General features: G+C 41.4%; 1 protein-coding gene across 8 annotated transcripts in view; it reads left to right on the forward strand.

Annotated features, from left to right (window-relative positions):
* Nucleotides 1-26356, forward strand: part of EBF1 (EBF transcription factor 1) — a 383907-nt gene that overhangs the window by 260882 nt on the left and 96669 nt on the right. For 4 of the 8 annotated variants that reach the window (XM_082724997.1, XM_082725001.1, XM_082724999.1 and 1 more), the window contains exon 9: nt 25520-25653. In XM_082724997.1, the coding sequence (XP_082581123.1) occupies nt 25520-25653 (134 nt within the window). The remainder of the gene's footprint in view (nt 1-25519; nt 25654-26356) is intronic. The other 4 variants (XM_082724998.1, XM_082725002.1, XM_082725000.1 and 1 more) reach the window with 1 other exon arrangement.

Raw genomic sequence — 26356 nt, forward strand, 5'->3', positions numbered from 1 at the left:
TAGGTCAGAGGCATTTGTTAAGATGAAGTCCAAACTAAATATCTCTCCTGTACCTTGTGCATGATGTTCCCTTCATCACCATGTGATAGAGCCTGCTCACTATGGGTGGGTTTTGTTGGGGGAGATTTCACATTTGTCTTGAATTTTTGGCTGATCAGTGGTATCTTTGAGAGGACTGGAGGAAACCGGATAAAAATTTGAATCAAGGAAAGTGAATGGCACTCAAAGGAGCCACAGGCCAGATTGAATGTACATCTGAATGTTTCTGTACTACGTGTATATAAAATGTATACATCCTTCCATTTGTCCATCCATCCCTTGATTCATCCATCTGTCCATCCATCTGTCCATCCATCCATCTATTCATCTTCCATTAGTCCATCCATCCAGCCATCCATCCAAGAAACAATGATTGAGACTATACTGGATACCAGTCACCATTCTGGACTTTCTCTTATCTCCTCCAAATTAAACTCTAGACCCATTTCCCCACTTCACTTTCCGGTTTGCTACATCAGCAGGATTCTTTTAAAAACACTACTGTACAAATTACCACCCGATTGCCTGATTTTTTCCAAGGGCCATGAGCTGTCCATGACATAATTCATAAGGTAGAAAACTCCCTTCCCTGCCAGCATTCTAATTTAATAAACACACCACTATCATTATTTTTGCCTGATTTTTCTGCACTTAAGGAATAAACAAACTGTACTTTTTATTAATTAACCAGATGTAACACTCTAAGAAGGGATCCTTCACCACATCCAGTTTTACAGTCTTTTTAAAGTAAACCATCATCTTTCAAAAGCTGCTTCTTTATGGTTTCATTAGTGCTGAGATGGATGGATATTACTTTTTTGCAGGAGGCCATTTGAAACACCTGCTCGTGATTACATTCCTCGTTCCATTCCTGTACTTAAAATTATTCTGATCCTCATTTTACAGTAATGTTGCCTTTTTAATACCCTTGGAGTCACTTAAGGCATTGTATTACTAGAAGTATTTAGGGGAAAGGAGGAAGAAAAACTAGGTACATACTCAGTGAGCACAATTTGGAAAGCTGTGGTTTAAAAACTGAAGTCTTGTTTTCCACTGTGGCTTGGTTAGTTACAATGGTTACTGTCTTGTCCAAAGACAGACTTAAGTGTCAGTTTGAAATCTACCAGTCATGGGTTCACAGTTCCAAAATGGGCTCCAAATGCAGACACAGCCAACTCCCATTCCTGCCTTTGGGAAGGCAGTGATGGACCACATGACGTCATGCAAATAATCTCCACCAGGAAAAAAGAAAAAACAAAAACAGCACAAACCAACAGAAACCACCTGCCAGAAGGACACCTTTAGAGCGTAGAGGTCAGGAACATTATTTTGAATTATAATGTGGAGGAAAGAATCTTGAGGTAGGAGCCAGGAAACCTAAATTCAGTTTCTTTGTTTCACCTCTGGCCTTTATGTCACCTTGGACAGGTCATCTTACCTTCGGGGATCCTTTGTCTTCTTCTTGGTAAAATGAAGGTGATGATCTGTAGGGGGATTAAAAAAAAAAGAAAGAGTGTGGCTTGAGTGGGGGCAGGTCATATACATAGGGGAAGTAGGCTGGATGGAAACTGCAGAAGAAGGACAAGTATGCGTTCTGTCCTCCTGCAGCCCTAGACAGTGGAGAACAAAGCGACGGAGAGCCCCTGGGGACAGATGTTCTAGTTTGGCAAGCATTAAAACTCCTAATTTTTAATTGTTGGTAACTAATTACACAACTTTTAAACCCTCTGAAGGGGGAAATGTACTTAGGAAGAAGACAGCCATGGGCTAACAGTTTGAGATCTCCAGACCAAAAGGCCTCTAGGCTTCCTCCCAACTCAAAAATAGTCTTGCTTCTACATGTACATATTAATATTTCAAGTGGGATATCGTATTATTCTAAGTTTTAGAGGCAATGTTTTATTCCTCCTCTCCAGTTCACCAGTCCGCAAGGGGCCATGTGATTATTAACATATTGTTCAAGAAAATGGTGACATTTCCCTGTTCGCAAATGGTTAAGCATCATGGAGGGTCTGGATGTGTCTTATCTTCTTCAGCTAGGGGGGGCTCGCAGTCACCAATGCCTTACTTCATTTCTCTCCAGTAGAATAAAAAGGGAGATAGCTTGAGGTGCCTTCTAATGACAATGCATGGAAATCTACTTCTCTGAACACATGAATCAACCAGCCACACAAAACCACCCACTCATTTAGACACTTCAAGCTGATACATAAATATCTACTCAGCAAAGGGTGACTCCTGGGCTCTTACCTTAGGGATGTGTGGGAGTCGACTTAGATGCTATGCATGTTGATTTGGGGGGTATGGTAATACTTAACTTTGCCACTGAAAAATCCTGTTTGAAACTGCCCTGTTTAAGACTTCCAGAACCAAGTCCCTACCCTTCAGCCACTGTACTCCCTCACCCCCGCCTCAGACAGCCACTGCTCAGTGAGACTGCTAGATATTTTCACCTCGTAGGTGACCTGTAGAAGCCTTCATTTTCCCTCATTCTGGGCTTTTTACCAGCTCATTTACAGGTAGCCTGAATTATTTTGAGCAACTCTGCACATCTCTATTTATATCCTGCTTGTCAGACAGTTGGAGGAAAGTTCCCTTTCGTAGCTCATCTTTCTGCATATAAGTAGAAAAAGAGACCACGCTTTACACTCATGCATACAGTCATCCCTGTGTGACCCACGGACCTCCAAACCTCCAAGCTCAAGTCACAGCCCCTGTATTTCAAGTGGGAGAGTTGACAAAGGTAAATTCATTGCACAGAATCTTGCATGGTCCAAAGAGGGTGAATCCTGACGTCCTGTAGCTCATGGTAGTTGCTTCCCCCCGTTCTTTTCTTCATTCATAAATACTGAGATTTTCTTTGGCTGAATATTTATGGGAGAGTTTAGGCTAGTGAGGTTTTCATCTTTAAGTTAGCAATCGCTTTATGGAAGATGTGCACTGTGGAGATAGGTAGTGTCAGAAGGTGACTACTCTCAGGGTTTCAGTTTTTGGGAAGCCTGGGCTTGGAGCCAAAGCAGCAGAATCATCCCCACCCACGGGAATGTGCCGTCCTAGCTTATGCATCTGCCCTAACTTCCCGTCACTTGGGCAAATTAGTGAGGACCCTATGCTGGGGATCTTTAAAGGCTTGGGAGTGTTGATATTGTTATTATTGTTCTCTTGAGTTTCAGGTTGTGTTTACTTGAATTTAAGGCCAATTGGGGCATCAGTTTCTCTATTGGTGGCACAATGCGGTGCCCTCACAGAGCTACAGTGCGGGGACCCTGTCAGCTTTCATGCACTAACACTTTATTATCTAATGATCTAATATGCAACAAGGCAAAGTGCCGGCGCTCATCATTCTGACATAGAATGCCGGGAGAAGTGACTAAATTACTTTATGTACCATTAGCGCTAGCAGCTATGGTGAACTCACCGGCAGCATTTATGCAAATGCCTGTGAATACACTCTAGTGGCTTTGTCAGGAAGCCTTCTGACAAGCAGTTTAAATGCTCATTTTTTCTAGGAGATTTTTTTTTTTTTTTTTTTTTTTTTTTTTTTTTTGGCATGCATGTGTTTTATCCCTTCCCTTCTTCTGCCTCCCTTCACACTCTCGCTTTTTGGAGCTGTTGGAGGACTTGCCTCCTCCATGATCACTGGGACATCTGAATGGGTCACAGAGCTCAGCTGGTCATCAGTAGGCCACCCTCTCCAGTGTTTTTCATACTTAGGTTCTTTTTTAAAAATCACTATGAATTTGTACAAGCATCATGTTTATTTGAGCAATCCGTTTCTAGATGGTGGATATTTTAATGTTCACGAGTTCTGGACCTGAGGTCTTACTTAGTTTCTTGGCTTCAAATATAGATCTTTTAAAACATCCCTGCTTTTTATAATTGGGAATAAAGCACAATTTAGTTTTTGTGGGCATCAGCTACAAAAGAATTAAAGTTCCCTTCAAGGTGGTTATACAGATAAAGGCATGAAGTATAAATGGGTCAGGATGCCAAAATAAAACAAATCTACACAAAAGTGGGGTTTGGTCAAACTAAAACTACTTTGTAGAATAGAGTTTGGCGATAGAGTCCCTGGGCCCATCTTCTTGCTGTAATTACGGCATCAGAGAAGTAGAATCCGATTTTCCCCACCACCAGTTAGTTCCGACCTCTCCATTGTAGTGTCCCCTTCCAGCTGTCCCTGACAATATGGTGTTATTCTTGCTCTTTAGCATTTGACCTTCTTTAATCCTTTTGCTCCAGACAGAAGCAGCTTTTGCTTCTGTTGGTTGCCCCTGGGTATCCAGCCCCATTGACTCCCTGTGCCCAGCTGCACTTAAATTTGTTGTTTTATGGACATGCAGAGAAAGATGATTCAGGCTTGGGAAGATTACTCCAAACTCAGAGACAGCATGGAGGTTCCCATAGAAAGGAGAGGCCCCCTCTTCTCCTTTCTGTGTAATGAGGCCCTAAGAGGCGGTTAGTAGGCATCAGTTGGATCTAACGGAGAGAGGGGAGGCTGTCTGATGGAAGAGCTAGATTTCTGACCCGACTCTGCCAGGAACTGGCTGTGTGACTCTGGGCCGGTTACTTGGCTTCCATGGCCTCCATTTGGTATGTGTTCAGTGAGAGCAGGGTTGGGTCATCTCTAGACTGCCTTTTTTTCCCCCCCAAAAAAGATCACAAGTAGGCAGAGAGGCAGGCAGAAAGAGAGGGGGGAAGCAGGCTCCCTGCTGAGCAGAGAGTCCGATGCAGGGCTCGATCCCAAGACCCTGAGACCATGACCCAAGCCGAAGGCAGAGGCTTAACCCACTGAGCCACCCAGGTGCCCCTAGACTGCCTTTTAACACACACAATTTTGGGCACTCGGAATTGAAGCTGTTGACACATGCCTCCCCTCGTCTGGAGGTGCCTTTGGAGAAACGGGGCTTCAGGGGAACAAAGCAATGCACTGGCTATTTGTGGTGTAGTCCTTTCTTTGGCTTTCTAGCCAAGGAATAAGGTGTCAGTAAGGTGGACTTCCAGTCATTCCTTTCTTCACTCACTCGTTCTAAGCATCCAGTACAGGCCCGACACCAAGCTCGGGTGCCATAGCACAAGGCCGATGCAGTCCCTGTCTTCACAGAATTTATGATGTCAAGAGGGAAGAAAGATATTAAGCACAGCTTACAAGCAACTCATGGGAGTTCTGTACAAAAGGAGTGGGGAGGAGTGAGGGGTCAGGGAAGACTTCCTTGAGGAAATCACAGTTATGCCAAAACCTAAGAGCTGAGTAAGTTTTCACCAGGTTAAAGGGACAGACACAAATTTCTGGGAAGAGAGGACAGCGTGTGCAAGAGCTGTTTTGCTCCGGTGAGTTCAAGGACCCCAGGGGAAACTGGGATGATCCCTGTCGCTCCCAGTCATTGGGAGGATGGCGGGAGTTGAGGCTCGGAGAGCCTCCGAGAACCAGATTAGTCTGGCCCATGTGAGATGCTCAGACCACGGTCCGTGGCAATTGTGAAATGGTGTGGGGGGCCAAGCAGAGCTTTGATGAACTCATTTTCAATTACATGGACTCCTAGTGTGTCACAAAAGCCCAGGGCAAGATCACTCTGAGTTGCTTATAACTTTGCTCTTCCCTGCCGGTCCTTGGAAGCTCACCAGGGAGTTAGCTGTGCCGGGGAGGGCTCCCCCGGATTGTTCCTCATTCTATCAATAATGCAAGTGTTCAAAATAGGAAGAAAGTCAAACATTTTGAAAATCCTTTTTCCAGATGGTCTCGGCTTATCGATTTACTTTTTGCATAAGTAGCCTAGAAAGAGTTTGCCTTTTGACTTCTTTTGAACTTGTAGAGACTTTCTTAAGGCCTTTCAAATGGAGGGCTGCATGTGGCCTCTGAAAGGTATATTATTTGTCTAACCCCAACCAACTCAAACTGGATGAGTGAATGAGAACTAAACAACAAAGAAATGTACCAACCCAATTTATCTCTCCTCCCTCACTACGGTGAGAGCTCATGCCATGTGAAGAGTCATCGCAAGTATAGAAGGTCATCTAACACATCCCCTTCTTTCCCAGAGAAAGAAACAGAGACCTAGTGATAGGATGTAATCTTCTCACATTCACATAGTTTCTTTCAGACTCCATGTAGTGCTCTTTGTCCATGGTATGCTTGTAAAGTGTGAATTGGTGGTGGTGGGGGGAGCATAACTTTATGGTTGCTGGATCAACCAACCCAACCAGGTTGGTGACTTGGGGTCCCACTGTGATGCCTTTCCAGTTCAAGTTGGCATAGGTTTGCAACGGTCTCTCTGGGATTCCCGAAGATCCTGAGAGGAAGGTCTGGAACATCTCTCCAGCTTCCTGACAGAAACATGCTTTCAAAACACAAGGGCTGAGAATGAACAATACAGAACTTTACACTTAGACGGTGGCCCTTCACATGACCTGTTTGGGTGCAGAACTCCAGCAGTGCCCACTTGGGCAAGAGCATTTTGGTGAAGGGTCCACATTACCATAGATAAATACCGATGTCGTGCTTTGTTATGTAGAGGGCACATTACATTTTCCTATTTGGAAAAGCAAGACAGATGAAAGGACGGAACATTAGGGCTAAGAATATCCAGATGTGTCACAAAAATAGAGCACAGAGGGGCCTGATTTTCAAGCCTCAAGTCGGGTCTTTTTCTCTGAGCAGTGGGGAAGTTGTCTTTTGTCTTCCCTTGCAATAAAAAAGGACGTGACAAGAAGTCAAGATGATAAATAAAGACGTGAGCGAAGACTGATTTTCAGGGTATACCCAGACTAGTCTGTAGAGTGGGTAACACTAGAAATCTTAATGTTGGGGACTCGATAGCCAGCAAGCACTCAGTGTCAGGCGAATGAAGGAGTTTGGGAGCCACGGGTCATTGCGAAGCAGGTGATCTGTGTTTTCCTTATTTGAATGGGACCCCGCACACAGCACTGCTGGCAAAGTAGAAATACTGCTCAGAATTTGCTGCCCTGCTTGGTGGTGACCAGGCCAGGGGGTAATGTGTAGTAGTAGAATTGCCCTTGTTGCTATTTGAGGGCTCTTATCAGCTATCATTTATGGAGCGGTTACTCGGTGCTAGTACCGTAGTCATTATGTTACTTACATCATAAAATACTTCAACAAATCTCATGAGCTCTAACGATTATTATTCCCATTTTTAATATAATATAAAATATAATGCAATATAATCCCATTTCTCATCCCATAGAGGAGAAAACTGGGATTTCGAGAGGGTCAGTAACTTACCCCAAACCCCAGAACAAATTAGAATCAGACCTGGGGCTCCACCCCTCGTCTACCTACCCACGTAGTTGTGCATATTAAGAGTACTAAGAATAAGGACAGTAAGCCTCACTGAGCTCTTCCTTTGCTTGGCACGTAATGCTAGAGGCACCCCTTGTCAAGATGAGGAAACAGAGTTAAGAGAAGTAGAATACATTTCCCAGAGTTGCACAGCAGATAAGTAGTATATATCTTAGGTTCAAACCCGGAGAGCCTGACTTTGGAGTCTGTACTTTCAGCCACTTGCTCTGTATATTATGCTAAAACTCTTTCCATCTCTTATCCCACTGTTCTTACTTTTCCTCAGTACAAGGAAGGTATTTATGCTGGTATCTTAAATAGACCTTTCAAAAGTTAGCCCAGAGCGTATCTTTTTTTCGTTTTAATGGCATACTGCGTATGTTTACCTTACAGCTTATTTTCCCTCAATAACCTATTTTTCCCATGACTGTACCACATTCTGCTAGTCAAATAAAAAAAAAAACCATGCATTTTATTTGATGACTGGTATGTTTTCTATGGGGTTGGCAAGATAAGAAGGAGGCTGATAATATTTTATTTATTTGCAAGGATGTTCTAACTCATCTCTGTAGAAATCATTTGTTGACCATATGGGCTCCTTGGCATGTATACAGGGAGAGAAAAAGGAGACCAAGGGAAAGCTGTGAGACCATGAGTTAAAGGACTGTTGGGATACTAACAGTCTCCTTGTTAAGGTGCTGAAGGATTACTAAACCTCTTGCTACAAATAACATGGGAAACTGATATGGATTTTCTTATATGAATTTCTTGACAAACCCATCAACTTTGGGAAACGTCCAGTATTTGGTATTTTGAATGACCTAATAAATGAGTGAGCCCACACCTAACTTATTTTAATGAGCACAAAGCATGTGGGGAGGACCATGGTGGGAGGCAAGGAGTGAGGCTTTCTGCTTATGTCTTGGACCACAATGACAGAACTTTTAAAAACCTATTGCTTTTGTCTTATATTTGGCTACAAAATCATTATATTTCCAATTGTGCTTATTTGCATAATTGATTGTTCCAAACAGGAACGTCACTCACTTGAGAATTTCAGAGGATTCAAGTGATGTGAACATGCAAATGAAAGCTTCTGTGTACTGGTCAATCTTTTGAAGAGGAGATATTTAGGGTCAGTGGCCAAGAATGGGTTTGAAACACTTTTGTTTGGACATTTTTAGTTATACGTTCAGAAATCAATAAAAACTGAGTCTGCTTCTACATTTCTTCAGGACCTCAAGTGTGCACTTAGATTTCCTCATCAATTAAAGGAGGAAGTTAGTAGAGTCCTTCAAGTCCTGATAATTTGTTGTTTGAATCCAGCTGATTGTGAGAAAGGTCTCCTGTCCCCTGAGGTGTTAGACACACCTGGTGAGTGGCCACCACAATGCCAAGGTGATGGTCATTCCACAGGATAGATCTAAGGCCAACTTCCCTTCACCTTGAGCATTTCTGCAAGAGGTTAACAGTGTGTCGCATACACCATCACTTAGGTAGCTCTCCCCTGACATTCTTCTCTCTGAATTTCTTCAGCTGAGGTGCTAGCATTGAGTCCACTTGATGGTTAGCAGTGAGCTTCTAGAGTAGGTTTCCATGTAGTACATGTGAAGATTTTAGGTGATGAGGGGAAAACACTACCAAAAAAATTTTTTTCTAAAGAGTTAACATGTCTATCCTGATGCATAAACAAGTAAGCAAACAAACAAAAACATGGCACTCCAAAGTCGTGATCTCTGTTGTCACTGCTTAGGACAAGACTGAATTTAAAGAAAAAGAAAATCTAAACAAAAATAGTGGCTAGATTAATTAGTTAATATTAAGGCGGTCATAGCATAAGTGATACTGGGATCGGACAAAATCAGGTCTGAAGTTTGGGAAAGTGTTTTAGAGGGCTTAAGGGTTGGGGAAGTAATAATTCTTTCAAGTCATCAGGAAACAGGGTAGGACCCTGGGAAACAAATTAAAAAAAAAAAATTTTTTTTTAAATTTTTAAGAAAATCTTTTTAGTTCAGTTTACCATTAGAATATGTTTACTGTCCTTATAGGATTTTAAAAATCAAAATGTTTCCCAAGCTGTTAATTCTGTTTTTATTTTTAAACAAGTAGTGTCTACATGTCAGAGGACAGAAATTAGTGTGGAAAGGAGGATTTGAGTCAAGGGAGAGAATCAGCCAGGGTCCACCCAGGCAGCACATTATGATAATATATACGGAACCAGCTGGACACTGAGCAAAGCTGACATTGTGTTGTCAGGGGCAGAATCGCCCATCAATTTCCGAGATAGAATTTGAGTTCAAATGACAGAAAGAGCAGCAACTGTGTTGAAACTGATGCATGGGGGAGGGGGTGGGCCGGCAGGAACCAGCCAGGCCTAAAGACAGGAAGTGCTGGTACCTCCGGAAGGGGGTGGCTCTGTTTTCTCATCTGGCTGCTACCCTTCCTTCTAACCTTAACATCTGTCAGCAAGGCCCACCTGGGCCTTTGCATGATTAGAGCCCACTGCAGGAGGAGCTTACTGGTGCTAATTTTAGCCCCCAAGAGCAGAGAGTCCCTGCTGCTGGACTGGGGGCCATATCAGCCTAGGAAAATTAGGAAAACAGATTCCAAGGAGCTGCTGCCTATCCATTTAGGAAGCCCAGTGTGGATGTACTGATGATTGTTAAGGACAAGGGGAACAGTTGTCAACTTTTAAACTACTCTGTTTACTTCCTTCCTATACTAACAACTCCAGTGATTCTTCTCTATCTCTTTCCCTCATTCATCCATTCATCTATTTAACATATGCTTATTGATTGGCTACTATTGTATAAGACAATAGAGATGCACAGGTGAACAAGGCAAGGCCAGCTCTTGACATTTTGAGGTATATAGTCCTGTGTGTGTGTGTGTGTGTGTGTGTGTGTGTGTGTGTAAATATTATATAAATAATTGCAAAAAATAATTAATTTAAATTACTTAAATGCAATGATGGTAAGCACTACAAAAGGAAAATACAGACTGCTCCGAGAGCTTTAAACAAGGGGACTCAGCCAAGTCTGAAGAAATCAGGGATACTTTTAAAATTTAGAAAACAAACAAGTAGCGTTTTGTCAAGTGAAGAGGAAAGAGCAATTTTGGCGGAGGGAGAATCGTGTCCAAATTCCATGTGGGGACAAAGTATTAGATGCTTAGGAGGAGGCTAACAGGCAAGGTGAGCTAATCTGAGATCCGTTCTTTGAAAAAATAACTTGGAGAATTTTCCATAGGTTGGTTTCTTTTTGACTTGGAGATATGGGTCCAATGCATCTTCTTAACCATAAGCTAACAGAACTCTTTGCCCAGTAAAGTGTTAGTTTTAGACACTGTTTTGAGTGATGATGGTTTTGCTGTGATAGGGACCCTTGAGCATTGCTCACCCATTAGGTTCAGTGCTTAAAGCCCTTTGTGCCATCTCTTTTAATACTCTTAAGCACCATAGGAGGGCGCTACTATTATTCTCTCCATATAGCAAATGAGGGAAACTGAGGCCATCCTTCAAAGATTTGGCTGTGGCCAAATAGAAAATGTTTGGTTTTTGCATCTGTAGCATTTGGACCTCCAGCTAGCTGACACAAGGCAGTCATCACCACTGTTCTTTCCCACTGTTTAGTCAACGCTAATCTCCTCGCGTTGGACTTCAGAGGTGGAGAGAAATTCTACTGCTATTTGATCATGTAATATAATTCCTGCTTCAATTGAAGCAAATTGATGACGTTACTCAAAGGCAAATTGAAAAGCCAGATCTGTGCTAAATCCCCAGGGTTTGTTAGTTGGCATGTGCAGTGATATATGGGAAGGTGCTTTTCTGGGTTAAGATAAAAAAATCCTGGTATCACGTCACACTATCAGGCACCCCATCTTAATCTCCCTGTGCCAGCCCTGCAACTTGAAATACTCAGCGGACAGAAATGAAACTTTATAGAAATTAGGTGGTCATCATCCTTATCAGATGAATATGATTCCATCAGCATGATTTTAGCATCTTCAGAAAAAAAGAGATTTACCTGGAGAGGAGCAAGAGAGAGTCTGAGACGTGGATTGTAGAACTTTTCTGCCAGTCTGCCTTGGGCGAGTTGGCTGGGAGATGGCCTAGTAATTAAAATCCTGCTTAAACATATGCTGCTGGTCAGTCATAGTAGAGGCACCGACATGGGAAACCAGACGGTAACCAGAGAAGGAAAAGGAAAGTGAAACACAAAAGTAACACTCTAGAGCCCACAGGGTGCAGAAATAGATCTGAATTGGACGAATACTTATCTGACCACTAAGCATGAAAGCGGAACCCAAGTACTAATATATTTTTACCCCAATCTCCAAAATTAATCAATATTGTAGATGTGAACATATGCTCCTGGGTTTCTGGGTTATTTAATTGACCGTTGTAATCAGCAGGACACCAGTTACTCAAACCCACATTCTCTGCCCGTAGTTCTGGGGAGACATGCGGCAGGAGAACATGGGGAATAGAAGTACAGACAATATCAGCTTTAGGGCCTCTCTTCATCACATCAGTTTCTCTCATTGACCTTGGGGCAAAGCAAGAAAAATTTCAAGAGACGAGCATATGCAACATATGTACAAATAGCAATAGACTTCGGCTGTTATTTAGGAGAATGATTAAAATTTGTGTGGTTGGTACCAATTGAGAACTTTAATTCTTTATTATTTGTCTACTACTTTTCGGGCACAGATCAGAATTCAACAGATGCTGAGCACCTACTTTGTGTGGGGCCTGAGGCAGATGTTTTTAGGTATATTATGTGTGGGACTATGGATGAGGGGACTCTGTCCCAGGAGTTGCAATGTATTTTATCATTTGTAGAGAAGGAAAATACAATTTTGGTCGTTCTTTGCTAAAATCTTCTGGCTGAATCATCAAACCAGCTGTGCCCTTCCAGTAACTATTATGAGCAACAAATCAATAAAGTCAGACCTCAGATTCCTCTACCTTTCAACTTTGGCAGAATCATAGAAACTCTTCTTGATTTGGTTAGTGAAAGCCTGTGGAATTCAATCCTTGTTGCTCAAAAGGAAAAAAAAAAAGTTGGGGAAAATGTTATTAAGGTACTATTTTAAGATAACCTATTTAGCCAGTGAACTTTTATTATTTTCTTTGTATGTGCAAAATTCTATAATGAACACCATTGAGATGGATAATGTCCAGATTGAAAAAGAAAGTTAAGGGGAACTGCTCTACACTTTAAAAATGTAAGTTCCCATAGTGCTGCTACACTCATATTTGATGTTCAGACTCTGTGTGTTTAGCAGCCCAACTTGTAACAATAGAAACACTTCTAAGCCTGGAAGTCTGGCAGTATTTCCAGTGTTCCTGTGTTTAAATTGGCACCTGTGGTATTATATTAGGATGCCATTTTTTGAACTTGGAAATAGAAGAAGGTAGAGAGAGATTTTACTATAATTCATATGTGGGGCTGAGTCTTAGGGGGAAAATAACTTTACTTGGAAATAGAGTAGTAATATTCTGTAAAGTTAATAAATATCTACACTCTATCTTGGGAATAGGAATTGCACAACTAAGATTTTATGGGACTTTGGCTGTAGTATTTACATGATTGAAATGAATGTTTTAGCCAAACTGAGCATAAATTTCAGACAAATACCAAAATTGAAGGGGAGTTTGGGTGTTTTAAATATTTGACTTTATCAACCAGTGTGGACTCTCAAGAGTCTCAAATTCAAGAGAGTGTCTCAAATTCAGTTACCTCGTTTGTCAAGTGGAATTTAGAATGACATCTGCTTGCCTGCTCTTCAGGGTTGACATTAAGAATAATTGAGATAATGCATGGGCAAACCCTTTGAAGACTTCACAGTACTAGTTAATTGTCAGGTACTGGTTAAGTGCAGGCTACTGTCTCCCCAGTTTGTGACTGAATGAGGTCCCTGCCTGCAGGGGATGTGTTGACTGTTGGGGGTTTAATTTGCATTCATATGTGTAATCCCAGCTCTGCACATTCATACACATCAAGCTAAAAGTTCAAGGGAAGGTACTCGTGACAATTGAATGGGGAAGATATGAAATTCACCAAAGAGCATTTGGTAGGCTGGCCTAGGAAGAGATGGTTTCATGCCAAAGACCTTTATGTCTTTATGAAGGCCTAAGTCTTTATGATAGAGCACTGTTTGGATAGAGTCTTCTTGAAAAAGACATGATGGAAATGTGCAAAGCATGTTTGAAGAGCCTGTCATCTCATCTTCATTTTCTTTTTCCTTATATTCCCATTTCTCGTCCTGCAACATCTCATCTTTTCCATTCTCTCTCACATTTACTCATTGCTTTCTCCATGCAGAGCCTTGCACACATGGATTAAGTTATTTAAACCTCACAACAACTTCATGAGATGGCTTCTCATAAAATTGTTACCCCCAATTAAAGTGATAGAAACTGAGGCTTATGAAAAGCAATTTACCCAAGGGAAGCTGTGATGTGAGCTGAGGCCTTCCGAACCCAGAGCCAGGGGTCCCAACTGCTGCCAAGTCCTGCTTCCAGTTTGGGAGAAACGGGGAATGAGGTTGGAAGGGGAGAACTGGCCAGACTCACAAGGGCGGACTTGGTCCTATAGGCTCAGGGGAAACAACAGAAAGCTTTCGAGCAGAGCAGTAACATTCTGAAAGCTGGCATGTGAGGAAGGTTAATCTGGATTTTTGGTACATAGACAAGATTTCCCACATAATTAATAGTCCGAGAGTAGAAATGAATGACAAACAGGCAAGCATGAGTGTTTGCTCTTTGCAGTCCAGATTGAACAGCCCAGACTCCAAAGAATAATTTTTGAGGAAGTTGAGTCAGTCAATCTGTCCCCCTCTACTTTGCTCCTCTGTCTGGATACATTTGATGATACACATTCCGGTGCTTGTGACGTCACTGATCATCACCACGGAAACATCTGGGCTATAACAAAACACTGGAGCGCAGCGTCCCTGAATGTGTCAGGGAGGAGAGGAAACTGGCTCCAAACGATAAGGCTCGCAATAACAAAAATTCAGTCAAATACGTGAGCAGTAGCAGCCTTGGTCATGAAGAGAAATAGAAGCGTTACCATTCTGAGAAGCCCAGAGCAGGAGTTGTGCATTACTAAAGGCTGGGCAAGGTTGATTTTGAGATGCTGCTCACATTCAAAACACAGTTTCCTTAAAAACTCACTCTCTATGCTGTCTTGCATGATGACAATAGAAATCCTTTAGGACCTGAGAGCTCCTCTCAAACTGCAGAAAACCTACACAGCGTGGATAGGCTAGTCGGGTGTGGTCTTGCATGTTGTTATGGGAGACGCCTCTAACCATCAGAGGCAGAATGGGCAGTGGCTGTGGTGTGGGTTTATTGTTCATGAGTCAGTGGCAGTATTAGTTGTGTAGTTGCGGAAATTAATAACTAAAAGATGATTCTGGGCCCTTTAGAATTTTAGAAGGTACATACTTGTGTATCACATCATGGGCTCAATCTAGCTTGAAGCCGTATTTAGGTTTGGGTCACATGGTGCTTTCAGAAACTATGTACTTGTTGCTTTTACAATAAAAAATAAGGAGATTTTACCTAAACATGGAGATCTGCAAATTCTCTTTATATTCAGAAGAGCTGGCAGGGTTGGACCCCTGTTTTCAAATGGCAACACTTAGGTCAGACGGAGGAGTTGGGTCCCTTTTGGGTGGGGCAGACACTACTCCATGGTTAACCACATTCCACACCTCTCCCGTGGTGTCGTCCCTAGCCCATCTTGAGTTACTTTCCTGCTTGGCTCTGGGAGCATTTGATTTTGTGATCACTGTTGAAGAGATTAGAGATTCATTATTCCTAGCACAAGTCCTGGCATAGGAAAGGTAGCTCCTAAATGGTAGCTCTGGTTGTTCTTTATCAATTATAGGCTCAGTTATTTAAACTCGCTCCTCAGATCAGTGCTGTTCAACAGAACTTTCTGTGACTATGGACATGTTCTGTCTCTGTGCTGTCCGAGATGATGGTCACCAGTCCCATGTAGCTATGGATCACATGAAATGTGGCTAGTATGACCAAGAAATAATTTCTACTTTTATTGAATTTTTAGTTAATTAAAAAATTTCAGTAGCAGCATATGGCTAGTGACTACTGTCTTGGGCAAAAGCAGGCTTCAGTAATGAGATTGAACATCCGGTGTCCTAGTCTACAATAAAGTGTGGTGAGTAGATAACTAGGGCCGTGTGTTCATTTTACAAGAGATGACTTATAGTGAGCTTCATCACCTGCTTCCTGAAAGGGAGCCACCTTTTACCTCCCGGCTACAATTCTTGCCAAAAACATATGCCAAAGACATATGTTGTATAAGACGTCATATGTACGTTTGTACCAATATACATAAGTCACCTTAAGCTTCAATCCAAAGTTTCACTGCTCTTGGCCCTCTGGCTGTCTGGTCAAGGGTACTCTGTAAACCTAATAAGTAGGCCTGTGTGTGGAAGAGCCTGAGTTTTTTGATGAGCTGCTGGCCCCTGCCATTTGTAATGACACAGAGCCAAGAGCCAGTGTTACCAAGGGGATCGTGGAAAGCGCTGGAGACCTCTGCGACTGCTAGAGGGATCTCAAATCTTAAGACTCAGGCTCAGAGGGCTGCAGTCTCTTGCGTTTCCATCACAAGCCTATGTGGAACACATCTAATGATCGCATTGCCATAAACCAGCCACAAAGGAGGATTCTAAAGGATCTTTCTTTTACACCACTAATTCATTCATTTGCATGTTGTTTGCTTCGCTGAGCCCAGCAGTCACAGCCCTCCCTTTTCCTTTGTCACAGGGTTGGAAACCCCAGAGCCATCTATCAGGCTCTGGCTTACTGGTTACTTATTGGCCTCTGCCCTGGAACTTGTCCCAGCCAACTTTTCCCGCTGAAAAATAAGTAACTTCACCTCTTCTGGGGAGGTATGCACAGGAGGGCAAAATAAATGTTAGCCTGTTTCATTCATGACGAAAACTCTGAGTTACAAACCCCTACTCCTAAAAGAGCCTCCTTGCAGACATAGAAATCCTAGAGAAGATGACAGAAATGGCTGGGGTAGCTAATTTTATCAAATGATGACGAATACCAATCTTTTGGAATGAAAAAAAAAATACATGAATATATTCTGCTTGGGTCGTTCATCTAAGTGTGTCTCATCTTTTCTCACAGTCAGATTCTGCAGGGAGGGTACCAAGTCTTCCTGTTTGATATTTATGGGCAAATATCAGGGCAAACCTCGTGTCATGATAGTGTATTGAATGAGTCCTAGAATTCAGTAGGAAAAAGACTAAATAAACCCTCGAGCAACAAGGACAAGAGAGCCGCCATAGTTTTAAATTCCTTCTTAGGAAAATTCATTGCAAAAAATGTTTTCTAGAAGAAGACCAAGCTGATATCAACCGAGACTAACTAATGAAATGTTAAATTATCTGCACACAGATATGTTTTCAGTGTTGTCTTTAGTCCGGCTCCCAGACACAAGGAGGCTAAAAATTCATATTCAGATAAGGAAAGGCAAACCTTGGCGAACAGATGGAGCAGAGTTCAGCATAAAGGTTTAATCCTATCAGGCCGATTCCTGTATGACCATCTGCATAATCCAGCACACACATTGAAGGCCTGTTAAAAATACGACTCTAGCCAAGATTAACATCACAGATTTTCCACTAGACTTGCTCGTATTTGACTTTATGATTTTCCAGGCCCAGGAAGATTGCCTGCAAATAAAGACTTGAGTATTCCTTGAAGAAGCACTTCCATGTTACTTTTTTTTTTAACCTGAAAATTGTTTCCTCTTTGCCCAATATGGGCTGTCTGTTTTTGGAAAGTTAATTTCATTTCCCTTTTTTCCCTAGCTTTCATATCTCGAACTTTTCTTACAACAGGATAATAAGGAGAATTGAGCTAAAAATAAATTTTGTGCGTGAAAGTTCTCCTTGTCAGGAAGAAAAGAGTTATTTACTTATTGTATAATGAGAGGCAAGTGAACTTACTATTGTTGCAACAAATACCACAATTGGATCCATGCATAATTCATTTTGATGATTGTCCCACCTTCCACAATATTCCCCCCCCCCCCTGCCCCAATGGTGTGGCTGGTGATCACAGAACAAGAGAAAAAAAGAAAAGAAAACAAAAACCAAAAAACAGTGGCAATATTTGCCGTTGGTGGTTGTAGGATTAATATTTTGTACATTTTAATTTCGGATTTGGCAGAGCCAATGTGAAATGGAAAACAGCACGTTCTCACCTACTGAGTTATAAAATTCTGAGCTTCCGAAGTGTTAACAAACAAATTTTGCATATTATGAAACAATGCTATGTTGCCTGTCATTGAATCAAAAAGCCTTCAACAAGTCTTTCAAGTGTAATTTAGAAGTTACAGGTACATCAAAATGTCAAGATTTTTCACTGCTAAATTGTTAAATAACCCTGCGTACAGATCCTGCACATGGTGGTAGATCTCAGATAGGCAAACTCAGAAATCAAAAAGTGCTTGTCCCAGAGTGCAGATTACAATTGTTGCACTAGGATTTCTGTCCTTCCTTTGCTCGGCTCTCTCTCTGTCCACGGATTGTTGAAGAATTTTGCTGATTCAGAATAGAGTAAGTAAACCTGCAAATTAAAGAGGAAGCATATACAATTTGGGCCGTCTCTGCATTCAGCCAATGGCATAATTTGGAATTTAGCTAAAGATACGCTTAGGTATCCGCGTTAGGGTAACAGTCCCTTAATGCAAATGAATGTTGGGTCTACATTTCCATCTACTGACTACGGATTTTTTCCTTTTCTCCTTTTCTGCGAGAGCCATTAATGTTGTCAAAGCGAGGGGCTCTGCCAAATCAAGTCATTTCGGAATAAAGGATGAAAAACACTTGAAATCCTCAATCTCCTCATTTAATATTTAATAGATTTAATTGCGTCTGGTATTGAGAAGTCTCTGTATCATGGGTTACATTTTTCTTCAAAGTGTCACGCGCGCAGACACAGACACGGGCCAAATCTCTTTGCCAAGTAGCATCTAGATATACCAGTGGATGGGGCAATAAATGCAGACCAATAACAAAACAAAATGAAGACCCTAATAAACAATAAAATGCTTAACTGCATAAAGCAATTACTGAAAAAAAAATTAAGGAAGGCAGAAATAAAGCTAGTAATTCAAGAGCTTTATTTGTTTGTTTATTTGTATTTGAGAGCTATGTTTATTTATTTGTTTATTAGCTGACTAGGGGTCTGTGGTGAAGTTAGCATTCTGAAAGGGAAATTTGCACATGCTTTGCACACCATCTCAGCTATTGGTTCCAGGCATCCAGTTGGAAGGTTGGTGAACCCAGAAGAGATTCCAGTCCTGTCCAGGGTGAAGATATAGAGGGTCAGTCTTCCCACTAGGGACAAACTTGTTTGCCCTCCCTCCTGGCCGGTAGCTACGAGCTGTCTGGATCACAGAATGCAGGTGTTGGTGCTGCTGATCTGGGGGTGGACCAGAAAGTTGTCATTTCAGTTAAAAAACACAGCGAGAATGATCGTCTTGACTTAACACGAAGGGCAAGTATCTGTGTGTTGAGTCCCAGGTAGGATTACTTAGTGTCCCTGTCATTCTTGGGTACAGGCCTGGTCTCAAGCACAACTTCACCAAAATCAAAAAGATAGAGGGATAAGGACCTGAGATTTTATGAGGTCAGAGGTACCCCACAGAAACGGGCTGAGCTCCTGGGTTTCACAAGTCTCAAACTTTGGGACAATGACAATAAAGTCAGTTCCTTATTTCTGAAAAGATCACCCTTAATAGTCATTCCAGGCAAATGAGAGCCTTAAAAATAATCCTATCTTAGAGGGACTGATGCCACACCCAGCTCCTCAGTCAATTTAGCTGGCTAGGTAGCAAGTCCCTGGATTGGAAGTTCCTACGAAAGTTTTACAATAAAACTTCAGAACCTGCAGTGATGAGGCTGTTGGGGATTCTGGTGAATGAGTAAACTCTGGCTTGTGGAGAACTGGTGATAACAGTAATTCTTAGAGCAGCAACAAGCAGGTCCAGTGCCTGGCACATGGGAAAACAACAAAACACAAGCAGACACGTTGTGCATTTTGCCACAAGTCTGTGAGCAGGAACCACTGCTATGAGAGGGTAAGAGCCTTAGAGAGGCTAAGTAACTGCACAGCTGGAGCTGTGGCCCATTTGCAAATACTGTAGTACTCTGAATGTTAATCAACTTAACACAATTGCATCTTTCTGTCTTTATTCGGGAGCCAGTAAGGGCTGGTGCCAGCATTTTCACCTCCATTGTAAGCATCAGTTATCTGCTCCGTGGAAATGCTCATTAATCGAGAGATCTGGCTAATAGGATGCTGGAGAAAGAGAGTTTACCTCCTTTCACACGCTATACACAACGGAGATGGCAAATCAGCTCATCTCTATTTTAGTGGAATTTTATCTTGAGATTGAGAAGGGGATTAGAACGTTTCTCAATTTATACATTTTACCAACCAAGGAAGGGTTGTTTCCCCAACATATTTAAAATAACTCCAAAATGGAGAGAAGAGCCAAACAAAGCATGTCTAATGAGACTTCCATAATAGGACCTCAACTGTCACCAGTGCCTCATTTTGGTGATAAGGAATGATAAATCTTGTACCCAGGTCATCTACAGAGCTACCCCAAACAAGTGAGGTATTGATCACAGTACAAGAGATTTCGGAGGCAAAAGTAAGAGCAGCCCCAGGACCCTGCTGATAGCTTCACACACCACTAATTCACCTCAATGGGCAGGCACCTCTGAGCTCAATTAACCCTTATCCCCAAGGCCACCCATAAACCCCGAGGTAAACATGGCTTTCCTGGCCCTTGCTTTCTATCAGTGAAATAGATCATTTCTATAGGAGGCTGAGGCTCGGTTCTAACTTACAAATTCACCTTGCTGTAAAGAGCCTGATGCTACCGGTGTGAGTGAGAAGGCACTTGAACCTTGTAACACTGATGTGGCAAATCTGAGAATTTTAAACTGCTGAGGGCATCCGTGATTTCTTCTGCCTTCCGTGGTTAGCAGAAGGAAATGTAAACGCTCTGGATTGTCTGCGCACAGAACCTTAGCTGTTAAATATCTACTGGAGGCTGAACGATTTCTTTCCTTCCTTCCTTCTTTCATTCATTCATTCTTTCTCCCCCCACCCCCTCACCCCCAATCCTTCCCTCTCTTTTTCTTCTCACCACGACCATTGTTCAGAAGCAAATTGGAAATCTGGTAATTAGGCCCTGACTCACGGTGTAGTATTAGAGTCCCGAGCCAAAGTTCAACACCCTGAAATGAAATTTAAACCAATTAATCTGTTAGATTTTTATCGCTTGTCCGTGTTTTCTCAGCAATTCCCCCAGCACGTGGCCTTTGATCAACTCTCATACAAACGCTAAAATGTGTGCCTGCTGCTAGCAAGATGGGAATGACATTAACATGGGTACTCATAAAACAATCAGAGCAGAGAAGCCCTCAAACAGGCAGGGCATGGTAATATTTAATAAAAGCACACACATAATCTTCAGAATTAGCATTTTGTGCCTTGCAGTACCTTTGGGAGAAGAGCTTTTATTTGTGGAGTGATCATTATTATAACAAAGAAGAGCTACCTAATAATTTCCACTTTAACTCTGCAATGTGCCACGAGCATTTCAGAGCCATTATGCTAAACTGTGGTAGGGTAATCATGTTATTGTCATAGTTTGAAGGAAAGAAAATCTCCTCTACTTTGGTGGCTGTTGGGGGTGGGGGAAGAGGTGAAAAAAAAAAAAAGAAAAAAACATCAACTTCAACTTTAATTTTTAATGAGTTTTAGAACCAGGAATTGGCTCTCTGTCTTTGTGGTTACCTAGAGTGTGAAAATTCACTGGTGAGGGAGGAAGAATCTTTTATTAATTAAATCAAGACTTGGCTGGTGAAAGTGGCTTTGTATTCAATCAAATCCTCTCCCCTCCCCAATTCCATAATATTTTCATAGATATAGGATTGTATTGATTATTACAGTCCTGGGCTGAATTGAATCATTTATAAATCTTTGCACCTTCAAATTCTATGGAACACATCTAGTGTGGCTATTAAAAATGACCTCTTCTTCTCTTCTTCCTTTTGGTGTCTCTTTGGCTCTGCTGAATGAAAGAAAAAACAAGTCCTTGGCTGCTTCAGATGTGGTCTGGGCTTTCTCAGAGTAAAGCTTACCCAAAAAGAAGAGAGAAGGAGAGGTTCAGGATTTGTTAGTCAGCAACATTGGACAAATTTTTTTTTTTTTAATTAGTATCCATTTGTTCTAAATAGTACAACCTTTATCTCTTACAGACTTAAATGCTCTGTTACTTAATTCTTATTATGATAACGTATTACCTTCACACGTGCTCACTGAAAACATTCAAACCATACCGCTTTCTACAGAGTAAAATTTAATGGTCTCCCTCCCCCTCAACCCCATTCCAACCACGTGGCTGTTTCATATGGACCCACTGGGGACAGTTGTTGTATTTCCTTCCAGACTTTTGTTCACATAACTATATATAGGTGCATATACAGGGACATATACAAGCTCCTATATGTCATTTTTTTTTAAGATTTTATTTATTTATTTGACAGACAGAGATCACAAGTAGGCAGAGAGGCAGGCAGAGAGAGAGAGAGGAGGAGGAAGCAGGAGCCTGATGTGGAACTCCATCCCAGGACCCTGAGATCATGACCTGAGCCGCAGGCAGAGGCTTTAACCCACTGAGCAACCCAGGCGCCCTGTCATTTTTTAAGTAAACAAAATCACACTGTTCATTAGACTACAAACTGTTTTTTTACGTACTAATATACTTTGACATTTTTCCATGTCAGTTTATAGAAGTCTTTCTTTTCCATTCTAATGACACTCCTAATATCCTGAAGTATAGATATACCATAATTTATTTAGCCACTTTCTAATTAGAGGCACCTAGACTCTTGAATATTTTTACTGTTAATACTGCAGTGGACTTTTGGGTACCTGTAGTTTTAGGTACATTTGCAAGTATTTCCTGGGCTGCTTTTAATCTGGCAGGTTTGTTTGTGACTAGGATAAAAGTGTAAAACGGTGGCCTGAGAGTTAAAAATATTTTGCTTACAGCCTAAACGTTCCAAAAAAAAAAAAATTAAATCAGTTGCCAGCATTTAAAGATTGGAAAATTCACAAAAAAATCTGGTTCCCAGCTTCTTTCAAAAGATCAGAAGCCCTGACCACACTGGGCCTGCATTTGTGTGGGGGAATGAGTGGCTAGATCTTCCCCAATTCCTAGTGTCAGGGTCACCCATCTCATGTTTGTTCTGAGACTCAGAGCTGCTGTATTCATTTGTGTTTTCTGCCTTGGCCTGTATGGACCTGTGAGTTTTTAACAACCACTCCTGGGCCCCCTCTGTTAGCTAGTCACAGTGTCTTCTACCTTGTGTTATTGACATTTTAGAGTTCTTCATTTGGGGGAAACTATCCCATGCATTGTTGACTAGTTAGCACCTTTGACTTCCAGGCGCTAAATGCCAGTAACATCCCTCCCCCATCTCTCTGTCTCTCAGTGGAACAGCCCATGAGTCCTTTACATATTTTCCAAACTTCACAGTGGGGAAATACAACAGAGCTTCCTCTTAAGACTTCTATGACACACAAATGTATAGAAGCACCTATAGAATGCTTTGAAGCCTAACTTTAGAAAGGTGTGCATGACTTCCTTGTTCTATGAATGGCATCTAATCTCTAAGCGGGGATAATGGATGGTTGAGTGGGGAGGTAGGACAATCGAGGGGTGTGTCACTCTTTTCTCAAAGTACTTCCTTCAACGGTTCTTTTCTCCAAAAAGCTAAGAAGGTGGTGTCACATAGTGTTTCCACAGCAGCTTATCTCTGGAAGCTTCAAGAAGATCTTTCTTTCCTCTGGCTAGTTGATAGTTAACTTTGTTTCTGGTTGGTTCCTCACAGAATTTGAAAACATTATCACTTTCTTTAGGAAGTGTGTGAAAGCGCGCGCACACACGCACACTTACATGCCTTCTTTATACTACAAACAACAAATGGAAAGAAGTGGAGGGGATCAAGGCTGAAAGCAGCCTGACCGTGCTATCTCGGAACATCCTACTACAGGAGATTCTCTCAAAGATAAACCAACACTGTTCTGCCGCCTTTGTACTCTGATAAGTAAGCCTGGAGGAATCCCTTCTTATCTAAAGAAATATCTAAAGAAAGACACTTGCCTAAAGAAATTTGCATTATTACAAAAATAAAATTTTAAAAATAAAAGCTCATACAGATAATAAACATCGAGTCTCTTGTTGTTTATGAGGGTAGTCACAGGGTCAGCATTTAATGATGCCATTGGATTTCACACTTCACCATTAGGCTGGACTCCTTGAAGACCAGTTCAGTTAAACCAAGATCCTGTTCTCAGAAGTATCTGGAGATAGGGTGCTCTTTCTACTCTACATTAGCAATTGAGGCCTCTGAGTTAGAAATTAAGAATTGAGATTTTGAGACATTAACTAGAATGTTTCCAAACTATTTTTATGTTAGGAATTCTACATAGTTGTTAAATGTACTTGATTTCTCTTACACATTTCTTGAAATCATGCATCATACGCTGCCATTGGTTTGGGAATACTCAATAATGCATTTAAACATCTTCACTTCCAAAGAAAAATTCTGCTTAAGAAAAAGTCCTATGCCTGTGGAGCATTGATCACAACTTTTATGTCTGTTAAAAATTGGACAAGAATTTTCAAGTCATGAATCACTTACATTTTCTTGATTAATTATTTTGTTTTGGGGAGAAAGTGAAGGAGAGAAAAGGCATCTGAACTGTCCAGTTTTAGTTGTAAATGCATTACTATGAGTTCAGCCAACATGAAATGTTTAGTTTGGATATTTCCTAATTTCTCTGTGCTATTTTATAAGATGAATTTGAATCAAAATCAAACCCATTCTACTTGTTTGTGTGGTGGCACGTGAACAATGGTCCCACCGGGCTGGGCTTAATATTTTCTTTTCTTCTTGCAAAAGTTAAAGCATGATATGTTGCCAAATTTGACAAAGTCCAATAGTTTTTTTTTTTTTTTTCCAGCTTTTTTCCCGTTAAAATTAACTGGTGCTCTCATTGGCTTCAATATTTGGAAAGTCAGTCTTGGATACTTAATAAACTTTTTATTGAGGGAAGGGTCTCGTTTCCTCTCCTTGTGCAATATCTCCCTTGCTTTAGAATTTTGCTTTGTTCTTGTTCATAAAAGTAATAATGAGAACAACAACATGGCATCGTGGAGTTAAAAATCCTTGGTGTCCTCTGAGCCATTTCAAAAACAATTCTGCGATTATGTTTACGCCTAGCAATTCTGTTGAAATTATGCCATCCTCACCAGGCATGCCACCTCCAGTCTGTTTAGAATCATGGTATTGGCAAATTATTTCCCATCTCCAAGGGCCATTTGTAATGGAAAGAAAAGAGATACGAATTTTTTTTAGAAGTCCATTCTAGAGTTTTATGCCTGGGAATGGCAACAAAGCAAAGGTCATGGGACTTTCTGTGGTTCAGCCCTGACTCAGCTATTTGGTTACATAATTCACCCTGAGTGACCTGCAAACTTTACATCTATAAAATGGGATCCATGACATTTGTTGAAAAAATCCTAATGATTTCTAATGAGGAATGTGTCTGTGTTAGTGTTACAGATAGAAGGCATGGAGCAAGAATATTTTCTTGCCCTGGCCTCCTTTCTCACTTCCCTTTGGACAGAAATGCTTATCTAAAAATCTATCGATTTTCTTTTCGGGAAGTATGTTTAATTATGAAGCAATTCAATAAGGTTTCCAGTGTGTTCCAAAAAACCACCCAATTTTTTTTTTATCTTTAGCATCTCATAAATTAAATTTTGCTTCTGTGTTTTATTTTATAAGCTTTCAAGTTTGAAAATGATTGGGTAAAATATATGTATGTCAATAGAAACAATGAAACAGATGCTTTTAAAAACTGAAATTGCACCCTTAGGTTTCAGATCCTAAAGCAGCTAGGAAATGCTGAGATCTTGGGGGACTTTCTGTTAGTGAAAAGATAAAAGATATTTTTTCTTTCTTTTTCTCAAGTCTCCATCATTAAAGTTTGGTTCTAACAGCAGACTCCTTCTCTTTTTCATGTGTGTTGAAAAGCAGCTACTCCCTGTATCAAAGCCATCAGCCCGAGTGAAGGATGGACGACGGGAGGCGCGACTGTGATCATCATAGGGGACAATTTCTTTGATGGGTTACAGGTCATATTCGGTACCATGCTGGTCTGGAGTGAGGTAGGTGTTGTCTGAACATTAATATCTAATAGGTTGGTCTAGTTGAGGATACTGTCTACACTTGAATTTCTAATAGAGTGTGTGTAGAATTTCGTGGTACCACCCTGGGTGGGCCAGCTCTAGTGTGCAGAACTCTGAGAAACCGGGAGACATGGGTTGGGTATACCTGGAGGCACTACTTTCTACTGGGATGACTTCCATCCTCTGGCCTGTAAGCACCAGCCGAGCTTCTGTTTTGTCATTTGTCCTCTTATGTTAGCCCTGGTGTGGAGGTCCTATTGTATATTGGGAATTGGAAAGGAGATGCAAAGTCACAAAATATATAGGAAAAGCTCTGTTCAGACTTCAAGAAGATAGTAATCCGTGAACAGTTGTAGATGCGGTCTACTGGAGACCCTTCCTCAAGGAGCACCATTCATGTGGCGGTAATAATGCAGCTATAGGTGGTTCTTGAATTATTCAGGGCTTGACCAGCGCAACCTCGAAGACCCAAAGGCTTTTTCCAGCTCTAAGAATTTACAGCTCACGGGCAGCTTAGTATGAGACCCCAACCATATGAAAATGACTCTGTTCTATGTCTGCAGTGCTTTCTAAGCACTGTGATCATTATTTTGACCTGTCAGTTGACTTGCCTGGCAATAATCAACGTTAGCTTGAGATTATAAAACATAAGCATCACTATTATATAGACGTCGTGGAAAAC

This window comes from Mustela nivalis (assembly GCF_964662115.1).
Source record: "Mustela nivalis genome assembly, chromosome: 3".
Taxonomy (NCBI): domain Eukaryota; kingdom Metazoa; phylum Chordata; class Mammalia; order Carnivora; family Mustelidae; genus Mustela; species Mustela nivalis.